We start from the raw sequence: 15,177 nt of genomic DNA, 5'->3' as shown, positions 1-15,177 counted from the left end.
TTTCCATGACCTCCCTCTGTTTCAGATAAATTAAACCACTCTTCATTTCCTGAACAAGTCCTGAATTTTCCCATCCTTATGCCTTTGCTCCACTGTTTCTGTTCAGCCTACATATCCAGGTTTCAAAATCTTATCCATGCTTTATCCAACTTAATGTCATACAGTCTTCAAGGCAACATAGTTTAGTAAAAAGACAAACAATGAACATGGAATTATAGATTTTCCAAACACTTTTTCTTTGGCCTCCATTACACCCATGTTCTCACAGCAAAGAAATGAATTTCATCATCCTTTATGCTCCTATGTTACTTTGCCTATGTTTATTTACAGGAATTACCACCTTCTGCCTTATGCCTTAGCTACTTTTTTCTACTTCATTTTTCTACTAGATTATAAAGTTCTTGAAAAGGCAAAACATTCATCTTTGATTCATGCCTTGAAGTATAAAATAAATGATCAATTCATGAATTGGATATTATGAACATTAACATTGTCAAATGCAACACTGTTCTGTGGTCCTGCCTCTCCTAAAAGTCTATGTTTTCTTGCTTGGATTTCAGAGATTCGGTAGGAGTCTGCCTAAGTTTTTTAATACTCTGAGATAGCATTTGGGAATAGGGACTCACCCAAAAAAGAATCTAAATTTTTTTCCTTTCTCCAGGAGCAATCATTTGAAGCTATTCAGAGCTTTGCCTGTATTCAAGTGATACTACTTCCCTTCTCCTTCTTCACTTGGACACCAGGTTTTATGAGTTGGGTCCACCATCACCCAATATACAGCACTCCTGAGGCTTAGCTAACACGATGTCCTGCCCATATGTATGTGCCTTTGTTTCTGACACCAATTCCTGGTCTAAAGGATTCTAGTCCATGAAGCAGAACTTGTTTCATTCTACCCAGCTATTACAAGCCATAGAGAAGTCACACAGAGAGAACTCCTGGTGGCCACTTTATTCAGCTGGGCACAGGGAAGGACAGGGCTAGTGCCAGGGGGTTGAGAAGGTGGTATGTAAATTGGTAGACTTGATAGACTCCATTCCAGTTCAAAAAACTTTTAAAATAATTATTTAATTCTCCAAGAAGCTCACTTCCCTAGAAGGAGTTCATTTAGCAGTGGGAGAAATTAACTCATTTCTCAAATCTCTAGGTAAGTTATAGTTTGAATTTATTACTTAAGCTCCTACATTTTGGGGCTTTTTTAAAATAAGAAATGCACTAAAAAATAAATTTTAAAAATGTGGGCAATAGGAAGATGTTTCCAAAGAGGATAACATTAAATACTAAGTATATAATGTTCCCATCAGTGTTCCTTCTCTGCCCCTCATTGTTTCTAGAAAAGCAAGAAGTCAAGAGCTTTGTCAGAAAAGCAAGAGGGTTTGGTTGAAATTAGCCATATAACTGGACACCACGTAGGGCTGACCTGCCTAACATATAATCGGAATTACCTTGTGTTCTACCAACTCTCTGGGGTCCCAGAAAAGGGACCTATGAAGGCAATTCAGAAAAGAGCAACAAAATTAAGGAGTTGAGAGGCTGATTTATGAGGCACATTATGAGACCTAAGTATCATGTGGCTTGGCTGGACGATGGCTGAAAGGAGACACGGTGAATGTCCGTGAGCTTACAGAGATATGTGATCACCGAGGAGAGGGGAGAGATGGAGTTGTCCTGGGGTTGATAACACCATAGTCACTGCTTTTTATTGGTTTCATTTTTAATATGGGATTCTGTGCTTTCTATTGCTCTTTCCTGCTACAGAAGCCACTGCCAATATATTTTAAATCTTTTATAATACTGAAAAAGATAAAACAACAACAATGGAAACCCTTGTAAAAGTTTACCTTTATAAAATGTAGGAAGTTCTCTAAATGTATTCTCTAAAGGTAGGAGCATTGACTGATAAGTCATAAGAATATAAATCCATTAACAGTCCATCTGAGATAGAGAGGGAGAAATGAGTCTCTGGTACCACATCTAGGGTAAAGGAAAGGGTAGAGAGAAAGAAGGGAAAGGGGGGGAAAGTGAATCCACCACAGTACTTGCACCTTCTAACCCAGTGGAGTCACCATCTTCGTTGGTCGCCAAGACCAGTAACTCATGAAAAGTCTCTATTACGGGGGCCCCAACTTCCCCAGAGACCTCAACTGACACATGGTTTATTTCACACAGGAGATCACCAGCCTGTGTGCTATCCTTTAGACTCTGAGTGTGCGGAAAGACTAAGAGAAGGTGCATGTCAGGGGCAGATGGGTGATGACTGATAGGACCAACTTAGCCTCTACTGCCGCAGAGGAACAAACAGCCTCCAGTTCTTTCTTACCTCATTGTATGCAAAGCGGTGACAAATGACAAAACTTCAAGTGAGGTTTGCAGTATCTCAAAAGGCCTAAAAACAACTGATCCATCCTTGAAATAGGTGTTGGGGGTATTATGGAGAACATGACCTGCTCCCTGCCCTCAAGGGCTCCCAGGCAGGAGAGGGAGGCAGACACAGAAATAAGCTCATCATTATTCTTCAGTGAGTTAAGAGATAAAAGAGAAAAGCAAGGAATGCTGGGCCTTCAGAGAGAATGAAATCTATCCCAGTGGAGAGGATTCAAGAGACCGTGTCCTGGAGGTGGCAAAGCAGGACCTGACATGATTGTCATCAGATGTCTTCATTTTCAATTCCCAATTGTTTTAATGTGGAGGTCCTTATCCTTTATAGCAGATGACAGAGTGGACATTCCTTCTGGGGTGACAAGGTCATAATGTAAGAGATTTGGAGAACTTAAGGATGACACTTCCCTTAAACATTAGAAGCTGGTCCGTGGTGGGACAGACTGAGAAGCTGACACACAGAGAAGCAATAAAGATAGATAGAGGGATGGAGTCTTCATGGCTCCGAGGCCCTGATCTCAGTTGCCTCTGAGTCCTAGTGGCACCACTCCCACACCATTATCATGTGAAATACCACAGCCTCTGTCCGATAAAGTCGTCTTTCTGGAACCAGTTTGGTTTTTATCACTTTCAGCAATCAAGAGACCTGAACGGCAGGACACGACATGTTAGCAGTGACCTGACATCTTCCTTGTCCTAAGGTTACATTTCTCCTCTCATCCTCCCCTTCTCCAACAAGAGTCAGCCCAGCCTCCATGCTGCAATTTCTCCTTGTTCTGTCGATTCATATGTTGAAAACTTGGCCCATAGTCTTGCCTCTCCAACAGTTGTGCTCCTAGCTGTTCCATATCGAGGTTTCCAAAGGCCAGCTCCCATTTCCAAGTACAATGAAGTGCTGTCTACCAAGAGCTTTCACCAGAAAATCCAACTGAGTGCATTGAGGGTTTGGTCCAAGAATCTATATTTTTCATATACAATGGAATATTACTCAACCTTAAAAAAGAATGAAATACTGCCATTTGCAGCAACATGGATGGACCTAGAGATTATCATATTAAGTAAGTCAGAGAATGACAAATGTCATATGATATCACTACATATGGAACTTAAAAAATGATATAAATGAACTTATTTACAAAACAGAAATAGATTCACAGACATAGAAAACAAACTTATGGTTACCAAAGAGGATAGCAGGGGGTGGGGAGATGGAGATAAATTAGGAGTTTGGGATGAGCATATACACACTAATATATATATATAATAGGTAAATGATAGGGACCTACTGTGTAGCACAGGGAACTATACTCAATATCTTGTCATAACCTATAATGGAAAATAATAACCCATATATATAACTGAATCACTTTGCTGTACGCTTGAAACTAACACAACATTGTAAATTAACTATACTTCAATTTTTTTTAACTCATTAAAAAAAGAATCTATATTTTTCAAAAATACACCCTGGTTGATTCTGACATGCAGCCAGGTGGAAGCATCACTAGACCAGATGACCCATGGAGCCCATCAATTTGAAGAGTGTATTGAGTGTCCTCGACATGGCACAAATTAACGTTCAATCTCTCACCAAGATTTACTGCTCCGTCTGCTTTTCCTCAAAGAAAGCAGAATTCATGTAGGCTCGGAATTATGTAACAGCAGTTTTCAGCTGCTCAGAGAACTATACTGAAGGGCTTTGGATGACTGCATGCGGGGAAGCAGGTGTGGCAGGGGCAGACCTGGGCCCTTACATAAGCTGCCTTTGATTTCTTCACACTGGAGCTGGATGACCTAGAGGAAATTTGTTTCCTTTTAAAGCCTAGAGTTCCATCCCAAGCCTGTATAATTTTTCTGAAAAGTGTCTTTCCAACACGACTACCCCCAAAGGAGCTGGACATAGTTATCCCTGAGGCAGAAGCGAAGTTGAAGTACAGGGGAGACATTTTGTTTTAAACCATCAAGCAGTGTCAACTCTGGAGCAGTCAAACTGCTCTTCTCCTCAGGAGAGGAGGACATGTGTTTCACGGCAGTCAGTTTTGAAAGTAGGTGCCAGGTGGGAGAGGGATTTGATTTGCTGGAGCGTCAGCTCAGTAAAGCAAGTACCTCCCCCAGTCCTTCCTTAATTCGCTGAGGTTTTGACAGGGGCTGAGCTGAAGGGGCCTTATAAATTCTCACAGGCTCTTGTATTCTGACAAGTGCTGTTTCACAGGAGGCGTGACACCACTGGTGTTTCAAGGTTTTTCTCTACCAGGAAGAAAGTTTTTATGTACCTCGGGCTCTTGTATTTTTATTTCATTACGTTTTACTTGTATTTCTACCAAACCTGCAGAATCGGCGGGGCTTGGAATGGTTAAAGTCAAAAGGACTTTTTGCCTTTCGGTAAACAGCATCGTCCCCCATCCTCACTTTAAGATTTCTTCTACTTTCTGCTCCCCCCGCCCCGTCCCCAGCCACTACTTTCTCCCTTCTCTTTCTCCTTTCCTCCCTCTCTCCCCTCCCCCTCTCTCAACACTCTCAAAGCGTGCCCTAAACGGTGACAAACTTGCATGTGCTTCCTTTATGACTAAACCCCTGGGCCTCTAGCCAACCCCTCACAGATGGTCCCAAACATCGGACACCCCTTTAGGGGCACCCCACGTTTGCAACCCAGCTGGGAACGGCCAGGGTGGAGAAGAAGCGTGACGGGGAGTGGCGGTGTCTTAGTCCTGGGGGAAAGCGAAGCAGCTTCCAGGAGGAAACGGGCGTTTCCTTCCCACGCGCTCGGCGAAACCCTGGGTCCTGGCCCTGGGCCTCCACCCAGCCCCTCCCGGCGCCCTGGGAAAAGCCAGTCGCTACACACAGGCACATGCAGGCCCCGGGGCCGCGCCCTAAGGAGAGCAGCACCCACGGCCAATTGCTATGGCAACTCCGGGGCTCGTTCCATTCCCCACCCCGCCGATCCCCCCGCCTCCTGCCTGAGCTGCAGCCAACCGGCTTGTGCGCGTCCCAGGAGCGCGCTATAAAACCTGCGCGGTGGCGCCGGGCAGGGGCGAGCCCGACCAGGAGCAGCGCGCGCAGAGCCCATCTCCGACCTGGAAAGCCCTGTGAAAGCGGCAGGAAAAAGCCTGAACATGCCGAGTGCGCGGAGCCTGCGTCTCGGTCCACCCAATCAGTGCCGCTGCCTGGCTTTCCTGCTGCTCCTCCATCTCCTGGGACAGGTGAGTGGCGCACTCATCAGGAACCTCTGGTTACTTTGCCTTTCTTGGGCGGCCCCTGCTCGGTCCCGGGGTTGCTCTGCCTTCCAGGGTCCCTGCTAAGAAATTTCTCCTGATCTCGCCCGCCCCCAGGTCCTTGCGACTCCGCGCTGCCCCTCCTCGTGCCCGGCTCCGTGCCCCAAGAAGCCGCCGACCTGCGCCCCCGGGGTGAGAGCCGTGCTGGACGACTGCTCCTGCTGCCTGGTGTGCGCCCGCCAGCGCGGCGAGAGCTGCTCCGTGATGCTGCCCTGCGAGGAGAGCCGCGGTCTCTTCTGCGACCGCAGAGCGGACCCCAGCGCCCAGACTGGCATCTGCATGGGTAACCCTGCCCCCTCCTCCGCTTGACCTCCTGTCCCTCAGCAAGCGGAGCTGCCCGCTCTTTCCTCTCCCCTTCCCCCCACTCCCGAGAGGGTGATGAGCAAATACTAACAGTGATGCCGTGGGTGATGTTTATGGAGCGCTGTGTGCCGGGGATGGTCTGGGGGCGCGTGGGGCTTTGCGGAGCGCCAGAAGCCAGAAGGGAAACCTGCCCGCGGAGGTGAGAAGCATTTGCCTCCCTAGAGAAGAATCTAGATAGACAGGGAGCAGAGCAGACTTAAGGGCCAGTGAAGTCATTTCCTTTGGAAGTTTCCAGGGTACGCTTGGGGGGTGATGGAATCTTGGGCTTACTTACAGGCTCACAGTTCCCCCAACTGTAGCCAGGCTGGTTTGTTTTCACACCTGTAATTGTCCTATTTGAGCCAAAGCAGCCACTACTCTCCTGGGATGACTATGCAACCCCTGTCTGGGCCGTGAGTAAAATAAAAATGCAGGCAACCAGCCAATCCAGGATGGTGAAACTTAATCAACTGGGGATCAATTTCCCACACGGTGCACCATTTAGTTGGAGACCTGTCCCTGCCTCCCTGGATAAGAGGGCTTGGAATAGGCTTTTAGTTTCTTCTCTAAACGAGTAATGATTTATTGTGCTGGAATGCCAAGGAATCCTAATGCACTTCCCAATTTGACCAGTTAACCTGTTTGGAGGCTTATGAAGGGCACTTTTTTCTTTTTAATTCTGAGCTTCTGGAGTAGGAGAATCTAAGGAGGTTCTTGCGAAACGACACTATCATTGAGAACAACAGCTGAGGGCCCTGGGGAATGTCACTTCACGACTCTGCCCATCTTTCCTCATGCGTAAAATGAGTGGTGGGACTGGGTGGTCTTGAGTGTTTCTTCTTGCACTGGGAGGCCTCCATGAGGACATCTCTCTGCTGGTGGTGGATCAGCAACCAGATGGCCTCAACTAGAAAAAGAATGATTTGGGGCTTGGAATATGTGCTGTGGCTCTTATATAGCCTCTTCGATGCATCGTGTTCTTGATTTTCTCTCCCCTTCCCTCTCTGCTCTGCTTCCCCAACATTCTAGCGATAGAAGGAGACAATTGTGTGTTCGATGGAGTCATCTACCAAAGTGGAGAGACCTTCCAGCCTAGTTGCAAATACCAGTGCGCCTGCCAAGATGGGCAGGTTGGTTGTGTGCCCCGCTGTGAAGAGGACCTGCTACTGCCCCAGCCTGACTGCCCAGCTCCGAGAAAAGTTAAAGTGCCTGGGGAGTGCTGTGAAAAGTGGATCTGTGACTCCAATGAGACGGGGACATTAGGGGACCTCCAAACCCTTCCAGGTGAGAAATTCAACATACCTGAAAATGATCACAGCACAGGACTAAGTGCAGGCAGGAAGCATGTATGCTCTTTGGGATCTGCAGTGAGAAACTGGCTTCAGCTTCTGGTCATTCAGTTGTGGAGTCCAGCTTGCCCCCTGAGATCAGGCACATCACGTGTTGGAATCCCAGACAAGTTATTGAAGTACACACAGTCTCTTCTGAAGAAGAATCACATCCAGTGGTTCTGTTGAGCCATAGGAATGATTTTTCTTATTACACGACTGCCATTTATATTTTAGTCTGTCCCACTTGACCCTTGTTAACATTGCAAAGATGTGCTTTGGCAACTTTATGCAAAACACGTAATCGGTAGAGCTTCTATACTTGCGGCAAGTGTCAACTCCATGGGAACACCATTTAAGCCATTTGCAAAGGGCCTGGTGATGGCTCTTTCTTTTCTGGACTCTGTCAACTACCTATGCACTCTTAAGACCAGCTTCCCTAAAGAATGCCATCCCTGGACAGGTGTCACAGAGAAATGCCACCTTTCCAGGTGCTGCAGGAAGGATCAAGTGATACCTCAGGATTTTTGTTTTGCTTTTCCTTTTGTTTTGGCTTATAAAGGAAATGATTTTTTTTTGAAAAGCAAACATTCAAGATCCAGTAGAGGATATTTTAGAAGCCATTAATCAGCCAGATTATTTATACTGGCAGTACACAGAGCTTTACAGTTTTTCTGAAGTCAGAAATTCTCAGCCATGCTTACAGATAGGAAAACTGCCATGTAAGAGAGGAGATGTGCCCTAGGCCATGCGTATTAAATGTTGAGAGAGAACTGTCTGTCATCCAAGCCCCAGTGACTATATCCTACAACCCAAATAACCAATTCTACCTCCCTAAGGCAGAGCATTACCTCCATCACTATTCTGAGTTGGTTGGTTCTACTTAACTCATCCAATTACAATTTTTTCATTATCCTTTCTCTGGACAAAATCACACATTGAAAACATTATGGTTTATGGAATGGTTTTTGATGCTATACTGTGCTATATTCTTAAAACTACTAAGTTTCTCAAAGACAGGTCCTCCTAAACTTCTTATGAACAAATCGGACAATCATTCCACAAAGATTTCTTGAAGGCCGACCATGTGCCAGGCATTGTGCTACCTGTTAGGGGTTTATAAATACAGAGATCCAGGTCTGCCCCCTGAGAACACCTGAGTTGCACAGGTACCGAACTGGATGAGACACTCTTCCTAATGATGGTTGAAAGGACCACTTTGCCATCCCCACATTTTACGCAATAACACTGTCCTTATTTCAACATCCTGTAGCCTACAGGACCGAAGCCACTCTAGGAGTTGCAGTCTCCGACTCAGGTATCAACTGCATTGAGCAGACCACAGAGTGGAGTGCGTGTTCCAAGAGTTGTGGCATGGGTTTTTCCACCCGGGTCACCAACAGGAATCCACATTGTGAGATGGTGAAGCAGACCCGGCTCTGCGTGGTGCGACCCTGTGACCAAGAGCACAAGCAGCCGGCAGATAAGGTATGAGCCTGGGAGGAGCCCCCACCACAGAGGAGGGGGCCTTGCCTCGTTGGGGCCTGTGTTTTATTTTTTGTTGTTGTTTTTGTTTTTCTTATAAGGCAAGGAATAGTGACTTTATTCAGAAAGGCAGCAGACCGAGAAGATGGCAGACTAGTGTCCCCAAAAACCATCTTAATGGGGTCTGGATGCCAGTTTATTTTATAGAACCGAGAGGGGGAGGAGGTGAGGAAATAAAGTAAAAAGACCATTGATTTTGCAAAATATCTCCTGGCTTGGCCAGCATCAGGGAGGGGATGTGTTAATTTCTTCTTTCCTGCAGGCATTCACAGGTGGGCAGGGTCAGATTGTCGCCTTGTGAGCTGAACAAAGGCACTTTAGTTTAACATTCAGGCAGCAGCAGGGCAGGGTTCCCTGAGGCAGGCCGTTATGTATGATTATAAAAACAAAAGCAACAAAAAGCAAAGCTTAAAGTAAAAGAAACAGATCCAACATGGAGTCAGATTTTGCTCTTCCCTGTAACAATTCCCCGCTGTCTTGTCCATTCCACACTCCTGTGGAAAAGGGGGCAATGACCATTCTAACTGCTTCTTGCTGTGTCTTGTCAGATGGATCTTTCTGAGAATGTCCACCATTGGTGCCAGTTGTTCCAAATGCTGAGATTTGTCTTCTTTTGTTCCTCTTTGGAAAGTGTTTACTTTACACCTGTAGACTTAAAAAATATTCACAACCTAAAAGTTGAGAGTTATGTTTTATTCGGGAGGGGGGCCTGGGCTTTAGAAAGTCACTGTGAAGCTGACTTCAAGGTCAGCTCTAATGAAGGAGTTTACCTTCTTTTGTTTTCTCTTTAATGTATTGAAATATCCCCAGCAACTCACAGCAGATGAAGAGGGAGGGGCCAGACCTCTACAGTAATGTCCCCGGTTGAGAAAAGTCTGGCAAATCTCATTTCATCCTGGAAAAAACTGGCTACTCAGTGGTCAAACATGATTTATTTTAGAGAGGTCATTTCTGAGCTCAGCTTTCTTCACCCTTTAGGTTCAGTCTGAAGGAAGCAACAGAGTAGGGACCACATCTGCCTTCCTCATCCCTCAGTCCCCCACATCCTACCTGGGATGTACTGTGTGCTTGATAAACAACTGTTGATGAATAAATGAATGGATGTCTGGGAATTATTTTCTGTATTTCAAAAAGCCTAGTATGACTAGTACATTTGCCAGCATAAGGCTATCTGTGCCAAATAAAATAGCACATTTCTTTCCTTTTTTGCTGGAATGATATCAACTCAGTGTGTTAATGCTGAGTACAAGGCATGCAGATCAGAAGCTCTGATTGGTTCCTGATGACATCACAAGCCTTGTTAGCAGAGCCCTAGGTCAGATAAATGCAGTACCCAAATCGAACTAGTATATGGACCCTTGTACAAACCTAAGGCCAAAATAAAACAGTTCCTAACAATGAAAGATTTACATATCTCTCCACTGAGGCAATATCATCTCATGCTTAAGGGTGCAACTCTGGAGCCAGACAGCCTGGCTTTAAATCTTGGCTTCCCACATGAACTAGCTATGGATCTTGGGTGATTTTTCTTAACCTTTAAGCCTCAGTTCTTTCCCCCATATAACAGAGACATTAAGAGTACCTACCTCAGAGTTGTCATGAGGATAAATAGAATGAATTTGTTAAGTGCTGGGCATAGTTTACTCTGTTAACATAAATATCATTACCTAATATTAAGCATCATTTCTATTTATTGATAAAATAAGAGTCTCTAGTGGTTGCATTGTTATATGGCTACTTAGCTGTATGACTTTTTGAGGTCCATTCTAACTTTATGCTTCTTCCACCAATTTAGAAAGAGCACCTAGAAACACCTTCTTCTCTGTTTCTGTCCTTCCCTCTCTCTCTCTCTCTTTCTCACACACACACACACACACACAGATATTGCAGACCTTGTACCTTTTTGTGGATATTGGCAAAAATATACACTAAACATTAAATATTAAAAAGGAAAAAACAAGAAGCCTTTAAATATTGTCAAGTACACAGTAACTTGCTTATTAAATAAGCCATTTCCATGTCATGACTTAAAAATTTTGCTTTTTCTATTGTTTCTTTTTCCAAAATTCATATTTTTCTTGTACCTTGCACCAAGTTTGATATTGGGAGATATTATATTTAAGACATTTATTTATAGTGTATATATATATATATATATGTGTGTGTGTGTGTGTATTTCATTAAGGGGCCAGAAATTTGTTTGGAATCTAGGGAAATGCCAGCCAAATAATCATTACTTCCTTATAACCAAAAGGTTCTTAAATGTGAGATGGTGCTTCTTAAAGCGTGATCCCCAGACCAGCAGCATCATCTAAGAACTTGTTAGAAATGGAAATTATGGGGGTGCACATCAAACCTACTGAATCAGAAACTCTGGTGTAAGGCCCAACAATGTGTGTTTTAACACACCCTCTAGATGATTCTGATGTACTCTTATTAAAGTTTGAGAGCTACCAATTTTAGAGAATTCCAAGTCTCATCACTCCACAAGCTGTGGATTACAACTAGGAAGGTGAAAAGCAGTGGAAAATTGTGACAAATTAGGTGAAGAAATCTAGGTGGGAAATTAACATATCATCAATGTCTTACTGAATTATCAATATTGGGGTTCCTCTTCAACTCTTACCAGTGGAATGTTGAATAAATTCTCCGCTTACCATGCCTTCATGGAAACTAACCTTAAATCCCACTGTCTTAGACTTTTCTGAGGTCACAGTGTAATAGAAGGAACGGGCTTTGTGTCAGACAAATTCAGGTTCTAGATGTTTTCTGATCACTTTGGCCTCTGAGACTACGTTTACTCATCTATAAAACTTGGACAGTTGCTCTTTATGTGAATAACTGCTCCTTGTATGAGTGAATGTTCCTAATAAGGTTAAGTAAGTTAATGTCTGAAAAATACTTGAAACATTGGTAGGCTTGCAGTGATGCCATATTTATTCCATTTCTCTTTATAATACCTAAGAATGTATTGGGCAAATAACAACGCCAAAGCCTATTTACGGTGGTTTGAAAAAATAGGTTTCTTTATCATACATATGCTTTCATCTTCATGCTTATGCCACATGGTCAAAAGATGGTTATATACAATTAGGCATGATTTCCACATTCTAGATAGGAAGGCAAATGAATGCAGGAAGCGATTAAGAACTGTACCCATCTGAAGGGCAAGGGATTTCCCAGGATCCCTTGGTTTATGTATCACTGGCCAGAACTTGGCCACAAGGCCCTTGCAAGCTCCCAGATATTCTGGGGAAGGATATACTTGTAGTGGACCACATTACTCAAACAAAATTAACATTCTGTTAGCAAAGAAGAAAGAGCAACAGATTTTGGGTAGGCACCTAGCAAGTTATTCCATATGCCTAGACTGATCCCTTGGAGGAATGATGGCCATTTCATGCATCACTCCTTTTCTTCTTTCTTAGAAAGGGAAAAAGTGTCTCCGCACCACCAAGTCACTCAAAGCCATCCACCTGCAGTTTGAGAACTGCACGAGCCTATACACCTACAAGCCCAGGTTCTGCGGTGTCTGCAGCGATGGCCGATGCTGTACCCCACACAACACCAAAACCATCCAGGTGGAGTTCCAGTGCTCCCCAGGCCAGACCCTCAAGAAACCAGTGATGGTCATCGGGACCTGCACCTGTCACAACAACTGTCCTCATAACAATGCGTCTTTCCTCCAAGACTTAAAGCCAAACACCAGCAGAGGAGAAATGTAATGTGTCCCCTAAGAAGCCCACCTACAGAGGCAACCTGTAGCCACCCACTATCAAATGACTATAAGAAAAATTACAAAGAATTATTATCCACATCTGCGTCCCATGTATTTTCTGTGGTCATATGAGGTCAGTTATGTCTGTTTTTTTTTCATGAAAGATATGATTAACTGTAAACTTGGAATCAAGGTAAGCTCAGGATAGTGCTTAGGGATGACATTCTTTTGTGCTGTTTACTACACATGGAAATTTCTGTAAACTTCAGAAATCAGATATATGTCTTACTGTGTAGACTGTATCACATTACACTCATTTTGTTATACGCTAGTGAAATTTCAAGAAAAGGTCACAGTAATGAATGACACGGTGAAATCTAAGGTCATACTGAGGGTGTCATCATACAAATATTTCACCACAGATTGAGATTTGACCTAAGGGTTCTCTGTGGAGCGCTCATTTTGAGTAGCTCAACTCTGAACTTCAAATTCCGAGATCCGAGGAAACATAAAGCTCTTCAACTCAAAATCTAGAGATTATTAGTTTTTTGTGTACATAGAAAACAAGCTGTATCTACAGTAATGGAATGCTTATTAATTAAGTGCACTGGTGTCATAAATTGGCTCCATTTCAGACAAGTTGACTCCTTTCCAAAAGAAAGAAGCTAAACAGAAAACTCTCCCTTATACATAGATGACCAGCCTACCAGCCCTCAGACATTTGTATGTGTCTGGAGACTGCTGGGGATCACTAGTTTTTTAATTCAGAAGAAGCAGAACATATCAGCAGGGCTCCTCTCACCTTACTGACGAATAAACTGAGGCCCAAAGCACCTGAGTACAACCTTCTATGACTTTCAAGTGTGCTGGTAGTGGAATTTTGAAAAAGAAGAACAAAATCGACAAGACTGCAGTGACAAGATACCACAAACTCTACGGGAGTTTAGAATTATTGTACAGATCCCCAAACTTATCCTTGGGCCTTAGTTATGCAAACTCGTGAACAAGATATATGTGTCTACATACATGTATCTAACTTGTCAGGCTATAAGATAGGTTGCAAACTTAAAATGTATACATTCTTCTAATGTCACCTTATGTGTTCAGCTTTTCTCCTTTGAAGTATTTATATAAATATAAATTATACATTTTTAAAATATTCCTTTTACTTTCTCTGTTTGTCAGACATTACTAAATAAACATGATCTTATCAGTGTGTGACTCTGCTATTATTTTTGTGCTTCTGAGTTGTTTATTGAAAATATAAATTAAAATTTATAAATTAAATATTGAAAGCAAAATGGTCATCTTTAGTTGAGCTTACAACTTCTTATCAGAAGGAAAACAAAAGACAGCTCTTAATTTGGTGATCTCTATTGCCAAGGCCTCAGATATTCTCCACACTTTCTACTCAATCCAGTATCTGGATCCCTGATGTTTTTTTCTGGACAACCTGCAAGACACCTCCACACGTTAAAAATTTCGTCTTTATTCCTGTCCTGCCCCTAGGTTCTTCAGAACCATTTTTTATTTTTTAGATTCTATATATATGTGGTAGCATATGGTATTTGTTTTACTTTTTCTGACTTATTTCACACTGTATGACAGACTCTAAGTCCATCCACCTCACTACAAATAAGTCAATTTCGTTTCTTTTTATGGCTGAGTAATATTCCATTGTATATATGTGCCACGTCTTCTTTATCCATTCATCCGATGGACATTTAGGTTGTTTCCAACTCTGGGCTATTGTAAACAGAGCTGCAATGAACATTGTGGTACATGACTCTTTTTGAATTACGGCTTTCTCAGGGTATATGCCCAGTAGTGGGATTGCTGGGTCCTATGGTAGTTCTATTTTTAGTTTTTTAAGGAACCTCCATACTGTTCTCCATAGTGGCTGTATCAACTTACATTCCCACCAACAGTGCAAAGAGGGTTCCCTTTTCTCCACACCCTCTCCAGCATTTATTGTTTGTAGATTTTTTGATGATGGCCATTCTGACTGGTGTGAGGTGATACCTCATTGTAGTTTTGATTTGCATTTCTCTAATGATTAGTGATGCTGAGCATCCTTTCATGTGTTTGTTGGAAATCTGTATATCTTCTTTGGAGAAATGTCTATTTAGGTCTTCTGCCCATTTTTGGATTGGGTTGTTTGTTTTTCTGATATTGAGCTTCATAAGCTGCTTGTAAATTTTGGAGATTAATCCTTTGTCAGTTACTTTGTTTGCAAATATTTTCTCCCATTCTGAGGGTTGTCTTTTCATCTTGTTTATGGTTTCCTTTGCTGTGCAAAAGCTTTGAAGTTTCATTAGGTCCCATTTGTTTATTTTTGTTTTTATTTCCATTTCTCTAGGAGGTGGGTCAAACAGGGTCTTGCTGTGATTTATGTCATAGAGTGTTCTACCTATGTTTTCCTCTAAGAGTTTTATAGTGTCCGGCCTTCATTTAGGTCTTTAATCCATTTTGAGTTTATTTTTGTGTATGGTGTTAGGGAGTGTTCTAATTTCATTCTTTTGCATGTAGCTGTCCAGTTTTCCCAGCACCACTTATTGAAGAGGCTGTCTTTTCTGCATTGTATATTCTTGCC

At 43.1% G+C, this 15,177-nt stretch overlaps 1 protein-coding gene across 1 annotated transcript; it reads left to right on the top strand.

Annotated features, from left to right (window-relative positions):
• The first annotated feature begins 5,422 nt into the window (after window positions 1-5,422).
• On the top strand, window positions 5,423-13,797 carry CCN3 (cellular communication network factor 3). Its single transcript, XM_029222411.1, has 5 exons — window positions 5,423-5,579; window positions 5,709-5,934; window positions 7,023-7,277; window positions 8,595-8,809; window positions 12,295-13,797. The coding sequence occupies exons 1-5, from the start codon at window positions 5,493-5,495 to the stop codon at window positions 12,589-12,591; spliced, it is 1,080 nt and encodes a 359-aa protein (XP_029078244.1). The 5' UTR covers window positions 5,423-5,492; the 3' UTR covers window positions 12,592-13,797.
• The last annotated feature ends 1,380 nt before the right edge of the window (window positions 13,798-15,177 follow it).

Source organism: Monodon monoceros, unplaced genomic scaffold, assembly GCF_005190385.1.
Source record: "Monodon monoceros isolate NGI ecotype Baffin Bay Population unplaced genomic scaffold, NGI_Narwhal_1 Super_Scaffold_14, whole genome shotgun sequence".
In the NCBI taxonomy this organism is placed as follows: domain Eukaryota; kingdom Metazoa; phylum Chordata; class Mammalia; order Artiodactyla; family Monodontidae; genus Monodon; species Monodon monoceros.
Note: the sequence above shows the minus strand (reverse complement) of the source record. Positions and strands in the feature narration are given on the sequence as shown.